The following is a 17,356-nucleotide window of genomic DNA, read 5'->3' on the forward strand; positions in this document are numbered from 1 at the left end:
CTGGGGATATGTGTGACAACAATCTTTGATAAATAATACTTTCGAAAACTTTTGCGGGCGCAGACAATAAAGATATGGGCCTATGCTCTTCAATGTTACCGGTGCCACTATTTTTGGGTACGGGACGCACTGTAGATGTTTTCCATTTCCTGGGAAATACAGATGTGGTTAGGGAAAGATTGAATATTTTCATCAAGGGTAGGGCTAATAAGCTTGCACAACCTTTTAACACGTAGGGCGGAATGCCGTCAGGGCCACAAGATTTCTTTGGTTTTAACTTTTTTATTGCCTTTTCAACATCATCGATACTGATTGCGTTTAGTACAAATTCTTCGCCTACGTCTATCTTTTGGTGGTCTTCGATTAAATTGCAGTCGTAATTCGCGGGCGTGCTCTTATAGGTGGAAAGGAAATGCTGGACGAAGGCGTTCGCAATTGCCTCGTCATCGTCTAGTGTAGTGTCATTGTATTTGAGGGGCATGGACGTATTTTTCCTCCCTTTATTTTGAACGAAGGACCAAAAGTGTCTAAAATCGAGTTTTATATAATTTTCTGTTTCTGATATGTAATTCCTGTAAGCTTTTTCAATTTGCCTTTTGGTTATTTTGCGGAGAGTTTCAAACTGTGCACGATGAAAGTTGGTATTACCAATTCCACGTTTCCATTTCTTATGGTGGTGGGATTTGCTTTTAATGTTTTTAATTATGCCACTGGTGAACCAACTAGGATATCGTGATGTTATGGATTTCTTTTTGTACGGGACGGTAGCTTCGAAAACTTTATCCAGATTTTCGTAAAAGATATCAAGCGCGTCATTTACATTCTTTTGATTGGATATTTCTTCCCAGTTGATGGTAGCAATTTCACGGTACATTACTTCAAAGTTTGCTTTTTGGAAATTACGCATGCTAATTGTTCTCTCTTTATTTGCTTTAACATGTTTCGAAACAAAGAATTCGATGCTAAGTTGGGGGTGATGTTCATCCTCCGGTACTAACGTTTCAGTTTCTTTACAGACCGACACGTTTTGGATGTTAGTCAGAACTAAGTCTAGTGTTTTGTTGTTGGTGTTTAACACATTGTTTACACTACTTAAATTGTAGTAAGACATAAAGTTGGAGAGAGTTTTTAGATTTTTGCGAGCCTTTGCTGAAATCATAATTAGAACCTGTTACTTCCGGCAAGTTAAAATCACCTACGAGGAGTATGCGTGAACTGGGAAGACATACAGAATAAATCGCTTCATAAAACGCTTCGTAAATTGAAATAGTACACAAGGGTGGGAAATATACTATGCATATATACAGAGACATAATATCGTTAATTACAGTTTTTTCGAGGACACATTCAATTGGTAGGTCAGCTAATTCTATGGTGGTTGATCTCTATTTGTTTTGTATTCATAAAATAACCCCCCCCCCTCCATCCTTTTTTCCCAAGGTTTTCATATTCCGGTCACATCTAGTTACGCCATATCTGTCATCAAACAGTTCACTGTCCCTGATGCCAGGTACCAGCCAGCTTTCGACTACAGCCACTGCAGCATAGTCGTTGGCAAAAACGCTTTGAGAGAAAGTCCTGATTTTCGTACGGAGTCCTCGGGTATTTTGAAATGCTAGATTAAATAGTGCTTTACTCACCGTCTCTTTCCCTTTTTCTGGGGATGACCGTTGACTGCCTGTCCATCATTGGGTGGAATGACCTCTCTCCCTATTGTTGTTCCTTACCCTTGGGTCCCGACGGGAAGAGAGGGTGGATGCGGATGGCGAACGTTGCTTTGGTCCCTGCCCTCCTGCTGCTCCAGCTGCCGTCGCGGCCTCCAACGGAGGCGCGGAAGGGGTAGGTGGAATTCCTTTGTCACGTTGACGAGAGTCAGGTACTTCGTCCGGTTGCATACTCTCCAGGTCGCCGAGTGTGTAACGCCTCCCGTCGATGAACAGATACCGAAACTGCAGGTATGCATACTTTCCTTGATTCCTGGCCTCGATCATGTGGTACTGGAGCTTCTTCCGTTCTTCTCGAACCTTTGCAGAGTAGTCCTGCTCCAAATACACACGGCTTCCTTTCAGTTCTTTGCTGTTGCGTAACACTTCTTCTTTCTTTTTGTCAGACAGAAATTTGCATATCACAGGTCTGTTCTTGTTTCCTTTTTCCCGAGACGATGCACACGATCGAGATCGAGCTCACCGAGGGACACTTTGAGCTTTCCTTCGATCAGTTCCCGGATTTTTGCCTCGGTTGTGGCATACGATTCGCGATCTTCTTCCTCGATGCCATGAAACACGAGATTTTGCCTTGTCGACCTGTTCTCTTGGTCCTCAACACGCCATTCTAAAAACTTACAGTATCCCTGTAAGTCACTCACTTCGTCTGCCAACTTATCCATATCCTGTTCCATGCTTGTGACTCTGTCCACCAGCTTGGTGACCGTATATTTCATTTCCTTGATTTCATTCATAATAGCCTCGTTCGAACTTTGGAGAGACTTGAGGATATCACGGATTTCACTTAACTCGCTTCTGTCTACTTTCGGGGGACCGGGGTTTAGCTCGACGCCACCAACAATTAATATCGTCAGTAACACCAAGCCGTAAGCTTGATAACATTTCGACGATTTAACACTGTCACTGGAGGATTCTTGTCGTGTCTTGAGGAAAGATCTCGATGCACAGAAGAGTCCGATCCGTGCTCGGTACACGGCCAACGACACACCCATTTCCGCCAATGTCAGGTAGCGCACCCCGCAGCTAGGACCTCAAGAAAACACGTCTTCACTCTTCTAAGTTGACTTTCAATAGAGACACAAATGTTTGCCTAAGTGTGTTAAGAATATCATCATACAAGCTAAATTATCACGCTAGCTTGCCGACCGATATGTGCAGCTGAACTGTCACACAAGGTTGCGCGGTCAATATCTCCCAACTAGTCAACAGAGTCACATGAAATAGGAAACATACACACAAATAAGTTATGCGAGCTAAATTATCATGCAAACTCGCATGACCATCAAGAATAATACTGGTATTCATACTGGAGAGACGAATCTATGCCTAAGTGTATCAAGAAAAGTACAAATATTTTGGGTACTGGTATTTATATAGAGAGGAAAAATAAAAACCATGCAGACCAATCTTGGCAATACTATTGTTAAGAGCTGTTGTGTGTTAGTTTCCAGAAAGTCCCGCACTTTATTGGTTAACGAGCTGGTCCGAATTGTCCTAAATTCGGAGATTCAGAAACAGGTGCACAAAAATATTATATATATATATTTAAATATTATAAAATAACTACACGATGAACTGTCAATTCAGCTATAGAATCTGCATCTACAGCGCAATTACGACTGTACGTATTTATCAAGATTGCTCTCACAAAGAACTGCTTACCACAACTATCGGTAACAACTGCTTTTTGACGACTGATGGTAAGGCCCGAGCAAAACCTTATACATGCCCTACCAATCAGCAGGGGTCACTTGACTCAAGGGAGACATTTTCCGAAATAGCTCAGTTCTCGGAACATTCCCGCTAGAAACATTAACCTTTGCGAGATATTTCCCCGAACTAATTCATTTCTCGGAATATTCCCGCTAGAGTCACGTAACTCTAGCAAGACATTTCCTCGAAACAGCATAGTTCTCGGCTGCAGAGTAACACTAGTTTCGACCGGTTAGTTGGCATTCATTTTCCAGACAATATATTGAGTGTCTCTGGCTACACAAAGCTAAACAAACTGTTTTAGTCAGAAGATTAATCATTCTTTCGATTTGATTTGATTTACTTTATTTTACTTCGCGTTTTGTGCCTCTTGGCTAATCCCAACAATGAGGGTGAGTGATAAAATAATGAAATTGATAAATAGACATTTACAAACAACCGTGCCCGATCGAAATTCGAACCCGGGATCCTTAGTAAAAACTTCTGACTTGTCATCGCAAAAATAATAAGTGATGGATGATAAGATTAAATTGATGAAAAGTCAATCACAAAGAATGCCCTTGCCAAGATTCGAACCCCAGATCACTTGCGTCCCTTGTTCTAACAATTCCGCAACAAAAATTGGCTAGTAATACCTTTATTAATAATATTCCCCTTTGCTTGTAACGATAAAGCTGGATTTTGCGTCGTTTCTTGCTTTCGTTCAGTGGGAAACAATTCCTTTTCAGGTTTTTTTAACACTCTAAAGTTGTGTATCCAACAAAAATTACATTTATTAAAAGAGCTCTCTTTATTATCAAATTATCATTATTACTAACGTTTCACTTTAGCACTAAGTTTTTCACTTAAAATTCCCTTCTGCAAACTCGGATCCAATTAGAAGAATACTCTCTGGAACAGCTGACAAAATCCCTTAAAGATGATCAAGTCATCAACTCAGACTATGGCTTCTAGACATACGTTTCCATCTTCCTCACTGCAGCTTCCGGGTCGACCAACTTAGACCCTACAGTTTTCGTAGATATCGAAAACTAACAACGGGCAGTCACTATTTCAGAGTTTTGACTTCTTCTGAACGTGATCGCAAACTACCGTTCAGTCGACAAGACTACATTTTCCAACTTAACACGAAGAAAATCTGTCACAGACTTCCCCTCTCCCGAAGAGACATTATATGGACTGCAAGGAGAGATAATGTCTTTTAAAGTTATTTCCTTCTCCTTGAATTTGTATCCTACCCTCGTATATACATTTAAAAAGAATCGGATTACAATATATATATTTCCTTTAACGTAATATATACTATACTGCATGAATATTCTCAACTAAGTATACAAAATCATAATTGGCCAACACTCAATCATAATGAACATTTTACGAAAACCTTTCATCAAATATATACCTTCATGCAACAGACATCATTAATTGTTAATCAATACCTTTACGACATTTAACATTCTAGTATATATTTATATTTTCATTGCACACAAACCCTTCAACAATTTATATACTATCATACATCCTTTTATCAGTCATTCTATTTACTTGAAAATATGAACATTGTTAAAACCAGTTGTTCCCAGAAGTTATTCAAAAAAATAGTTTTTATCCTCTCACACATAAACTTTTGCTTCAATATCAGAAGCATCTCATGAAGTAAATGCACTAATTTGCGGTCCGCCTTCGACCTACTATTTTTCAACAATTTCTGGTCCGTCCTCGACCTTATATTCATGTGCATTTCTCGCAGTTTTATTTTCTCTTTTATGGATCTGTTCGATTTTTTTTTTTAATTTCCTTTTTATTTTCTTCTAAATACCCAGAAGAATGTACATCTAAATTCCGGGAATATTTTAAATTATTCATTCTTGAGTTATAATTCTTATCAATTTGAACAGTTTTGAACATAGTTTCTTCGTCCTCTTCCTCAGTTGTTCTTTCCATCCGCTCACTGTTTAAACAGTTTTGAACATAGTTTCATCGTCCTCTTCCTCAGTTGTTCTTTCCATCCGCTCACTGTTTAATGGCGGACAGCGTCCTCGTTTCTTGGATCATTTTCACGATGAACTTCTGCTATGGTAGTCTCCCTATTTCCATATCGCCAAATTGGAGAGTAATTTCGCTCATATGTTCGATGCTGTGTCTCTCTAATAGTGTACTGTTGGTGAGGATCATTGGCCTAGGTTCCACTTCTTGACCGCCACTGATCCATAATTACCATCTCTTCAATATTGAAATTCGTTTCTATTTGAGATCGCGCTCCCATCTTCGATCCCGAATCCATTTCTGTTTCCACTCCGTTCATTTGTAAAATTATCCCAACGACAAGAATTTGAAACTACATTTACATTTCTAACGTTGTAGCTCTGTTCTTCTCTCCCTCTGTTACTTCTTTCTTCATTCTTCTTACTCCGATAGGAAGACTGATTCTTCTGCTCTAACCAGAGAAATTCATGTCTGCGTACCAAGTAAGCAGCAGCAGATAACTGTTAAGAGTATTTCTCTCAATCTAAATGGGAGTCCATTAGCAATCAAGCTTATACATTTGTCTTCGGACAAAGAGGGTTGTAGCAGTCTGAGCTGTCTGGCATTGTACCAGAAGAATTTCTCTAAGCTCTCTCCTTTACCTGGCACAAATTTTGCAAGATAATTTGAGTCAGTCTTAAAGATTTAACATCTTCGGATTCAAAGGTATTTAGAAATTTTCTCTTGAAAGTACCATAGTTGTTCAATTTGTGTTTATTTTCCAAAAACCACAGTTTAGCTGTCTTCACAAGAACAAGGGGGATTACATTCAAATACTGTTGTTCACTCAAGGCCATTAAAGTTAAACTTTCCTCTAGGTCATTCAGAAATTGTGATGGAAGTTGCTCATCCATTTCTCCAGAGATTTGTTTCAATTTAGTAATTTCACTATACTCAATGCCGATCTCGTGTCTACTACTTGTGCCTTGAAGATATTTCTAGTCTCTTTAAAAAAATTTCTTCTCCCTACCTGGAGAACTTTCAAACTCTACGTACTTTCGGTAAACTTTCTTTTTCTTACGACGCATCCGTGAAAACTCTCTTTTGGAACTGCTTGATGACGAAGTTTGAGTTTCATTGTCTTCGCCTACCAATTTTCCCTTCCTTTCCAACTTTTCTTTCAATTTCTTATTTTGTCGTCGTCTATAGCCCATCACAATTTCACTTGAACTAGAAGACTGCATTCCCTTCGCCTGTCGTCTTGTGCTTTCCCTTTTGTTGCTCAAACAATTATTATTAAACTGCAATTTGAAAGTTAGTTCGTCCCTAACATTAAGTATTGCCTCTTCTAATTCATTTTTCATTCTAGCCTGATTATCTGCCATCTTTCTTCCTAACGCACGTATTTGTTTACAAAGATAATGAATATTTTCAGCATTCTTTTGATTTCCACAACAACTTGATTTTGTTTGAGTTGGTTCGTTTTTAACAACGACTACATTACGCAGCGGAGTGGCAGACCGTCCCAAAGAACTGACTTTCTGCTGATCATTCTCTTGTGCCCTAACTTCTAATTTCTCTACTTTTTCTCCTAATCGGTCGCTTATTTCTCGTTAGTCTGCTCTATGCTCTGATATAGGAAATCAAATCTTTTATCCTGTTCTAACTTGTTTTGCTCCATAATTTTAAGTAGTTACTGTTTATCTCTACCCCGCTCTAGCTTATTATCTTCCGTAAATCTAAGCTAATCCTTTCTGATGCTTAACAAAATAGATTTCAAATCAAAGCTCTCATCAAAAACTACATCTTCCTTTCTTTAAATTTGTCCACTACTTTCGAGAAACCCTGTGAAATTTCTGTGTCTCTTCCCTATCTAGACGTTTCATTCTCCAGCTGATCTCGACAACGTTTACAAGAAAAAAAAATCCTCAGGCTTATCTTGGAATTTTTTAAACCCTTCTTCACTTATATCTTCGGATTTTTTGTGCGACCATATGTTCCACAATGTACATTCAACAGCGCAATCAATGTCCAGTCTTCTCCCCCAGCAATTTAACACGGTATCCAAGGGAATATCGGGGGAATGGTCCTTCTCATAAGATGACACTGTTATACGATTCATGTTGTCGTTTCTGCTGACGTACTTCTCCCATTTTCGATAACACAAAACAAACTTGTCAGTTTTTTTGGCTTAAAGACTAAGAGCTGACGCAACTCAACTTTGCTTGACGACAGAATTTGTGGACACGGGTGTGTGTTTTCTTTTAACCTATAAGAAAAAGTCGTTCCCATGTTTCGTACATTATACAAAAATCAATGTTTACAAAGAAACAAACAATGCTCGCTAGTATTTTTTTTTTCAACAATACCATCCAAAGCAGTACCCAATAGTTTCGGGCACCATGTAACGATAAAGCTGGATTTTGCGTCGTTTCTTGCTTTCGTTCAGTGGGAAACAATTCCTTTTCAGGTTTTATTAACACTCTAAAGTTGTGTATCCAACAAAAATTACATTTATTAAAAGAGCTCTCTTTATTATCAAATTATCATTATTATTAAAGTTTCACTTTAGCACTAAGTTTTTCACTTTCCCTTCTGCAAACTCGAATCCAATTAGAAGATTACTCTCTGGAACAGCTGACAAAATCCCTTAAAATGATCACGTCATCAACTCAGACTATGGCTTCTGGACATACGTTTCCATCCTCCTCACTGCAGCTTCCGGGTCGACCAACTTAGACCCTACAGTTTTCGTGGATATCGAAAACTAATAACGGGCAGTCACCGATTCAGAGTTTTGATTTCTTCTTAACGTGATCGCAAACTACCGTTCAGTCGACGAGACTACAATTTCCAACTTGACACGAACAAAACTGCGCGGCCTTCCGAAAACTTTCCACGCTCGCTCACTACTGTTCTTAGCCCCAAAAGCAACTGACACTGCTGTTTCCCGCGAGACCTAGTCCATTTTTAGCATGGGTGTTTATTGTTCTTCACTTTAGTCTTTTCGGACAACTTAACAATCGGTCACATGCTTAGCACCACGCCATTAAGGCGTATAGAGGGTGCGGGGGTAATGCCCCACACTTTCTTGATCTGGTCGTGAGTGGGGATAATGTGATCAGCACCACGCCCCTGATCGCATTTACCCCTCAGGGTTTCCCCAGGTACCCCTGTTATTCTATGCGGGTGGGCGCCGGAGCCGCTTCTAAAGTTAGAAAATTTTCGGATTTGAATCGGCCGGGGATCGAATCCGGTACCTTTAGCTTGGTAGTCAGACGCGTTACCGACTGAGCCGCCGCAGCCAATATTATTATAATATTAATGATATTACTGTATATTAATTACTCACGGACGAAATATTCTTCCCTTTGCATTAAACTGTTATTATTATTATTATTATTTATTATTAAAGTAGGGTTACAATTAAGCTCACATTTTTTTTTTTACATTGATTCCGAACAACAAAAACAGCTTTTTGCCCTACATGAATTAATATACAGTTATGCTATTTGTTTATAAGTATACATACAATGGAATATTATAAATTTATATAATTGAAAAATATAAGAAATAGACTAAAATAAACATTTTTTGCAGCTACGTTTTATGAAGGAAGAAATGAGGTAGAATAGGCACAGTGTCAGTATTCATAAATTAATGTCCTAATCTGTTGTTTATATGTGGTCAAATTTCTCTCCTTTCTACAATTTACAGGTAGTTGATTCCACGCTTTACTTGCCAGTGATGACAGGGATTTTGATCCGTATCTTGCCTTGTTACATTTTGGTACTCGGATACTGTTGGTGTTATTGGATCGCAGATTGGGATAATTTCTATTACTAGATATCATTACTTTGTCCTTTAATAAGTGGTGGTGCTTGTTAATTGCCTGGTGAATTTTTAGTAGAAATGCATATTTTCGTCTGGATTCCAGCGTGGGTAATTGGAGTTCTTCTCTGCTTGCACGTGAGGTCGTGTGCGCTGTATTTCTTATGCTACGAATAGCCCAAATTTGCATTTTCTCTAGTTTCGTGGTGTTATTTCTATTAATCCCATAAAGTACAGAGGAACAGTATTCAAGTAACGGCCTAATAAATGCTTTGTAGAACGCTAATTTGTGGGCAAGGTGTACATATTTGCAGACAAATTGAAACTGCTTGATTTTAGGTGCTGCGCGTGAACACATTCTTTTTACATGTTGTGAAAAGGATAAACTTTTATCTAGGTGCATACCGAGATATTTTAGAGATTCACATGGTGTTATATTGAAATTTCCTATTTTAATGTTGTCAATTAGCGTATTGTTATTATTTTCACTGGATAGTATTAATACTTGCGTCTTAGACTCGTTCACTTTCAACATGTTAGATTGATACCACTCAAGAACTTCGGGCATATTTTCCTCTATATTTGCAATTACTTTTTCTAATTTGCTTGACGCGCAGTACAGGAGACAGTCATCTGCGTACAAATATAATTCAAACCCAAATTCCCTGTCTGCGATGTCATTCACAAACATGTTAAACAGTTTAGGACCTAGAATAGATCCCTGTGGTACACCGAAAGATACATTTACACGGTTTGAAATCGAGTTGCCTACTTTTGTGTCGATACTCCTATTCCATAAATAACTTTCGATCCAGTTGCATGCAAGGACAGAGAAATTAAATTGCTGATGTAATTTCTGTACTAATAAATTTGGTTGAACACTGTCGAATGCTTTACTGATATCTAGAGAAATAATGCCAATGTATTGCTTCCCTTTACGATCTAATATATTTCTCCAGTTATGTATCAGTTCGTGCAAGAGTAATTCTGTCGAGCGATTTTTTTCTAAAAGCAAACTGTCTATCTGTCAGTAGATTGTTAGAATGTAAGTATTGTTCTAATTGCTTGTCTATTACCTTTTCAAGAATCCTGCTTAATGAGGAAGTAATTGATATGGGGCGATAATTATTAACTTGCGTCGGGGACCCCCCTTTAAATATTGGTGTGACCCTTGCGTGTTTCCAAGTGTTAGGAAAGATTCCGCTTTTTAAGGATGAATTAATTATATCTGTGAGAGGTTCGACAATCCATGGGGCGAGTAGACATATTATGCGATTACTTATTTCATTGAAATCTGGACCTTTCCTGAGGTTAAGTTTTTGAAGAATTTTCATAACGTCATCACTTGAGACAGGCTTAAAACTGAAGCTGGTTTCTTGATATTTAGCGTCTTTTTCATTTTGTTTGCTACTTTCATTTTTCTTCGCCATTAAATTGTTAGTGAATGTGTTGGATATTGACTTACCGACGTTAGCAAAGTGGTCATTGAGGATGTTCGACACCCTCCCTTCTTCCGTAATTGTTTCATTGTTATGTTCAATAGATGCGATGGATTGGCTTTTGCTATCATTTCCAGTTAAGAACCTGAAAATCTTGAATTTGTTATTGCCTGAATATTTATCGGAATAGATCTGCGTAAGGATATAATTTCTTTTCGCATCTTTTACTGTTTTTGTTACGTAGTTCCTTATGGTCTTATATTGTTCCCACGTGTAATTATTATTATTTGGACTACGTGCGCGCTTAAACATCCGGTTCTTGAGTGATATCAATCTAAGAAGACCGCCGGTGATCCAGGGACGCTTGTTGCCCCTAACACGAAACGTTTTTATTGGCGCATAGACATCCAGAGCTTCGGTTATTAATGACTGCAAATATGTCACCTTATCATTTATATCCGACATCATTGTTGTTTTGTGAAAGGGTAGATAAGAACAATGATCAACGAACTGTTGTTCAGGGAAATTTTTAAAAGAACGCTTAGTTACGAGTATTCTTGGAGATCTTTGTGGCCTTAGGTTAATTGAGGTGTATATCAGAAAATGATCGCTTAAATCATGCATTACTACGGCGAATTTATCATGCAATTCTTTCTTGTTGGTAAAAATGTGATCTATGAGACTCTCACTCGTGTCGGTGACGCGTGTCGGCAGGCGAACGAGCTGCTTGTACCCCGCTGATTCCATCGTATCGAAAAATGCATTGTCCGCTGCAGTTGGTTTCATGACGTCATGATTTGTATCCCCAACGAGAACCGAAGCGTGGCAAGCCGGAAATGACTGCAAAATATTTTCTAGTTTTTCATTAAAAGTGACGGGGGCCTTGGGATGTCTATATACGCATCCTAGAATTAAAGGTTTGTCATTCTGTTTGAGTTTTAAAGACACCCACAATCCTTCAATGTCTACATCTGACACAGAATATATAAGTTCCGATATTACAGCTGTTTTTACGTAAACAATAATACCTCCCCCTTGCTTAGGATAGTCTCGATCAAGTCTGTACATTTTGAACCCTTCAATTTCAACGTGTTTGTCTGGAATGGAATCATCGAGCCAAGTCTCGGTGATTGCAACGCATGTGAAGTTTATTATATGGGAAGCTGCGATTTCATCTATTTTGTTCTTTATGCGGTTAATATTGACGTGCCCAACCGTGATATTTTCTGCGTTTTCGGGAAAAGCAAGGTCTTCTACGTGCGGATACAAGTTTGCAAGGAATCTCCGGTTTGCCACGCTCAGCCTGTGTAGCGTCACGGGGGGTGGCGGCTCATTGCCAGACGGGGAGGGAGGAAAACTATTTACAGCCCCCGCATTGTGGTCTCGACCTTGGCCTCGGGGGGAAGGGAGAGAGTGACCATTCTTGCAAATATCAGGGAACATCTTTCAGGGGTGTCCAACGAACTATCTGGCACTGACACTGCACATTGACGTCTTGCCTTCCTACATTTGAAACAACGAAACTCATTATTAATAAAATGACTGAAAAAAAAATAATATATGTGAGACAAAAATTAAATTATTTAAAGAAGAAAGGTAAAACTAAAAATATATAAGATTCAGAAGCACATGATTGAAGTGAGTGAATGATTACGGTGGTTAATATATGCAATGAGTGCCAACCGAGGGCAGAGTTTGTCATTTTCCATACTTGTTTAGGTCATCCAGGCTGTCTATTTTAACTGTGGCGTTGTTGTGTAGTGCCAGGATGTTGCCATCCGAAGTCCACACGCGTTGAAAAGTTCCACTGTTTCTTACCTGGTGAAACAGCTGCAGGTTTTGCCGGGTGAGGATTTCCGTGATGGAAACGTGGGGGGCGGAATCCTTCAGGATCTTCTTCTTCTGAAGCACCAACCGACGAGTCCTGTAGGACACGAAACGCACGATCAGCGCCCTGCTCCTCCCGTCGCGCCGCTTCGCTCCCAGGCGGTGGCATCTCTGGATCTGGGATGCATCGACGGGAACCTGCACCTTGTCCCGGAGGATGTCCAGCACCTTCACCTCGCAGTTCTCTCCCTCAGATTCACCCACGCCATGGATCACGAGGTTCAGTCTTCTGTCATATTGTTCGATCGAGTTTATATGCAACTGTAATGTACTCACCGTCGACCTAAGAGCTTTGATTTCGGCATCGTATTTCTCCGTTGTTTTACAAACGGCTTCCTCCACCGCCTCGGCTATCATTTGAGTCAGGGAGCTCTTGATTAGCGACTGAACCTTGTCGCTAACAAAGGCCAGGGCTATCCTCTCGTCCAGATCCCCCAGTTGAGAGTTCAATTCTTTGGCAACAACCCTTTCCATCGTGCTCTCAATTCTGTTCCATTCACCTTTTGTGATGCCCATGTTGCGCGAAAAATATTAATGCACAAACACTTAAACACTCAAGCACCGATGGCTGCTCCTGCAAAGATTTGCATGCACAAAAAAAATCACGTTCACTGCAGCACAACGTTCACTCCCTTCAGAAAATCACTTCACCACATTTTGTTCACCCCTGCACGCGGAGCTAAGGAAAAACACGTCCGTCCTCTACTAAACTGTGGCTCAAAAATTCTCATTGGGCTAAGCTGCTTTGTCATTGGTCTGCATATTGAGTGCTCAGCCCATCAACAGGGGTCACATGACCCCTTCATTCACAGTATAAGCACACTGCTAAATCTACCAGCTTAATTTTAATCATCCTTACACTAAGATTTTAGACCTTTTAGGATGATTAACATAAGATTAAGTAATATGTTACACTTATAGATTAGCTAAATCCACCAGAAGATATAAAAATATAACTTAATTTTAGCTACAAATTGGCCCCTAATATTGCTGCCCCAAGTAGTACTAGAAGGGCGCTCAATTCTCTATTCTCTACTACTAATATTCATTTAAGATAAGTCTCTGATATTGATTGGAAAAATTGTTATTACTCGTATTATCGGTACATGTACTTTCACATGCACGTATGTCTGGTTGATGGTGTTATTTCTAAATAATAAAATTATGTAACTACATCGTCACTGTTTTTTTGGTTTCCTAAGCAGGAGGCATCATGTGTTGAAAATTTACCACGTTTCAACTCTAATTCACGCATCTTCACATGTGCGTTAGAAGAAGCAGAGTTGTGTAGGATGTTGCCCATTTCCTCGTGGATCACCGGAAAAGACTTGCAAGGGTGCAACAAATAGTTCGTGACATCTCTGATTTCTGTGTTCGTTAATCTCGCTTGCTGGGCAGACACGCTAATTTCATAGGGCTTTTTTAAAAAAAAGAATTCCTCGGATTAATGCTCTGACTTTTCGTTCATGAGCAAAAAATGATATTAACTTTCAATCCATATAAGAACTTTCTTCAAGTCGTTTGGCTACCTGGTCTGGACACCAACGTTTCTGCACTCCCACATAAGCAAATACCGAAGGGTAGACAAGGTTACGTACCTGAGTTTGGCTGTAATACGTTAGAAGGTCGATATATGTTTATTATGAAATGCTCTCTTTATCAGAAATTCTGGTAACATTTGTTGCGAATAGCAACAAATTAGTGCAAACACTTCTTTTGAATAGTGGATAACTCATTATGAGGTTTGTCACTGCCTCCGCGGTTAACTGGAATACTTTCCCCCAGAGCACAAGTTGTGGAGCGAGACCTAAGGAAGTGGAAAAGACCAGCGGCTGACCAGAAAGTAGCCACATTCAAGAAGAATATGCCGAACACCTAAAATGCCATCACATACACGACACGTTGAAGTGTCGAGCCCTTGCAGCCCGGGCAGAAGGTGGACGAGAACGTTGCATTTTCATCGGCAGATTTGGCAACGTTCACCTTTAGGATTTACTTACTTATTTTTACAGGGGGTTGGTTTTTCACGTAGTGACATTTTTCACCCTTCAATTCTTAAATAAAAATTTAATAGGGATGGAAAAGCCTCGTAATTGCAAGGTTGTAAAGCAACCTGCATTGGACAAGAAAGCACATTTCAAAGACAAGAAAACACTAAATATCTACTCACAGACAGTAAAAGAGACAAGCTATTTTCTCAACGTTTCTTAAAACATTGTCATCTCCCAACAGAAATGATAAAAGTGCTGTGATGATTAAAAGTCAGCCTAGGGATAGGACAATCGGCACATTTAATAAGAATTTGACAAACGCTTAAATTAACATTACAGAAACGATACATTGTAAAATCCAGCTCATGCAGCAAGTGACCATTTGGGTGATTTTCGAAACCGAGTTAATAAGACTTTTTCTTGTCAGGATGGACGGGACGAGGAACGTAAAGCACCTGCGGTGGTCTCAAATCCTGAATCTTGTTCCTCCTTATCTCATACCACTCGTCCTGCCACATCTCAAGTAGGTAACAGCGAACAATATTATGCTAGATGATGAATTAAGAAGATGAATGGGAACATCGCCGTCTACATCAATAGACCTACCGGCAGCATTGGCTGCTTCCTTCGACTATCTGCCCACCTGACTAGGAATCCAATAAAAGCAGACTTAAGCTTTGGCAAGCAAGGACAGAATTCGTCGAATGATGCGGTGCACTATAGGATGTCTTGATTTCTGCAATTCCAGACTCTAGAGCACAATATATCAATCTGTGTACACAAGGACTTTCTTCTGGGCTAAAACATCGGGGAAATCCAATGCCATTATGACTGCATACAGTTTTACCGTGTAGATGGGACAGACAGGATGTAGGGCAAAACTGTTACTTTGGAAATAAAGAACAAAGGCGCATCCCATTGATTAGACAGATGTGGACGCATCCGTATAAATCAAATTAAAGTTATGGTACTGTCCGCGAAGCTCTACAAAACTATGATTATGTTGAACCTTTGGTGTGTCTCACTTTGGGAGGCCAGTAACAGAAATGCCATCGAAGGTGCAAGAAATCCCAAAGTTGGGATAGATGTAAGTGGAGAGACGCCAGACAGATCACTATTAACATCAAGTGTTCCCTCGTTAGAGACGATGCGATGTGACACCATCGAGCGAATATGGAGTCGTCAGTTCAGAATAAGTCGCTCTTTACTGAGCGAAGTGAACCCTTACACAAGAGAAATTTAACTGGAAGAGGTGAAGTCACCAGGTTAATTTTATGCAAGAAGTATATGCAAGATGGACAGTTACATAAAACACTAGATATGCAGATGCTATTTTGAAAAATAAGAACATCTCATGTAAGCTTTTTATGCTTGCATATTTGTCCCACGAGCGAGGAACACTTTGAACCATCCTACAAGAGTCTTTAAATATTGACCACTTATCTCATATCGCCGTTCGTATGATTGCAATGCTTTGACAATGCTGGTATTGTTTGGAATACGTTCGTGTTCCTGTAGGAGCTTCTGCCTAGACCCGAATAGATGGCTACAGTAGAATGCTACCCTGCAGTTTATTGAAACTTCACTAGAGTCACAGTCGCTGCACTCCCCTTAGATTGAAAGTAATGTTAAAGGTTCGGTATTTAAGGCTGCGTCGACTCAACGAATAATTCTATTTTAGCATTATTTCCGTAATGATGTAGTGTAGGAATCATACAATTACTGTATCGAAGCTCCTTTCTGTGCGACCCACTACATGTAACAATACATAATCTCACTACATCCTTAGCTTCCGCTATTATTCGCACAACTCCACACCCTTTAATGTCAATATAAAAAGTCTTCAAACCCCAAACAACCCTACTTACTATGCGGCCTAGAAACTCCGAAATGAAACAAGAAAATGCTAAACCAGTACATCCAAAATCTGTCATTGCCCATGGTTTCAGAGTATTTTTGTAGGTTGGTTGTCATGCCCCTTCCAATATTATTAGAACGAAGCAACTAATTGACGAACCCAACCACCAATACGTAATTGCAAAGAAAAGCCTCGTTCTGCATTCCCCTCCCCCCAAAGTCATCAGGCCTTATATATTTTCCTAAGATTTATCTAGATTGCGATTTTAAAATATACATATTATAGCAATTAGAGATAAACAAGAAAATACCTGAAGGTTTGCTTCACGTCCTTTCTATTATTAGTAAAATATTAGATCTTACTAATGTAGCACATTATGATACTCTATATCCGAAAGCATTTATGAAAGAATAAAGTTTGACCCCTACCAAGATGTATGATATGAATTAATAAAATACATAAATTTGATTTCAGTACTCATGAAGAAAATGTAAAGGAGAGAACAATGTACTACACGACTCCAACCAAGTATTCACACTTTTATACAGTGGGCTTTAGAGATTTACCCTTTCATGCAATGGTAAGTAATTGAAGAACAGAAGAATGTATACAAATTAACAGTCGTCTGTGATTAATGAAACTATCATGCTTAAGAGAACAACACACTATATCACATTCTGACAAAGTTCTCACATAATAATGTACTAAAATCGTTCCGAACGTTTTTCGTTTCACGGCGCCCTTAGTGTTTAAGTATTTTGTAGCGGCGTCCCTGTCACGATTGTAGGCATCTCTAACATTTGGAACGTTCTCTTAGGGTGGCTAGGTTGCTAGGTTTAAGTTAAGAAATAAATATATTTATAAAATTCAGCAACATTTTAAACAGTAAAGCACATATTCGGAACAATCGTGTCATTGAATAAATTTCAGTGAAAATATTGGAATATT

General features: G+C 39.3%; 1 protein-coding gene across 1 annotated transcript in view; it reads left to right on the plus strand.

Moving 5' to 3' along the window:
* The window catches only part of LOC145981153 (uncharacterized), a 479,000-nt gene that overhangs the window by 349,313 nt on the left and 112,331 nt on the right, over window positions 1-17,356 (plus strand). Inside the window, exon 5 of the mRNA XM_083114280.1 lies at window positions 16,883-16,988. Within this exon, the coding sequence (XP_082970406.1) occupies window positions 16,883-16,988 (106 nt within the window). The remainder of the gene's footprint in view (window positions 1-16,882; window positions 16,989-17,356) is intronic.

The sequence above is a fragment of the Lepisma saccharinum genome, chromosome 29, assembly GCF_977018435.1.
Source record: "Lepisma saccharinum chromosome 29, izLepSacc3.1, whole genome shotgun sequence".
NCBI lineage: Eukaryota > Metazoa > Arthropoda > Insecta > Zygentoma > Lepismatidae > Lepisma > Lepisma saccharinum.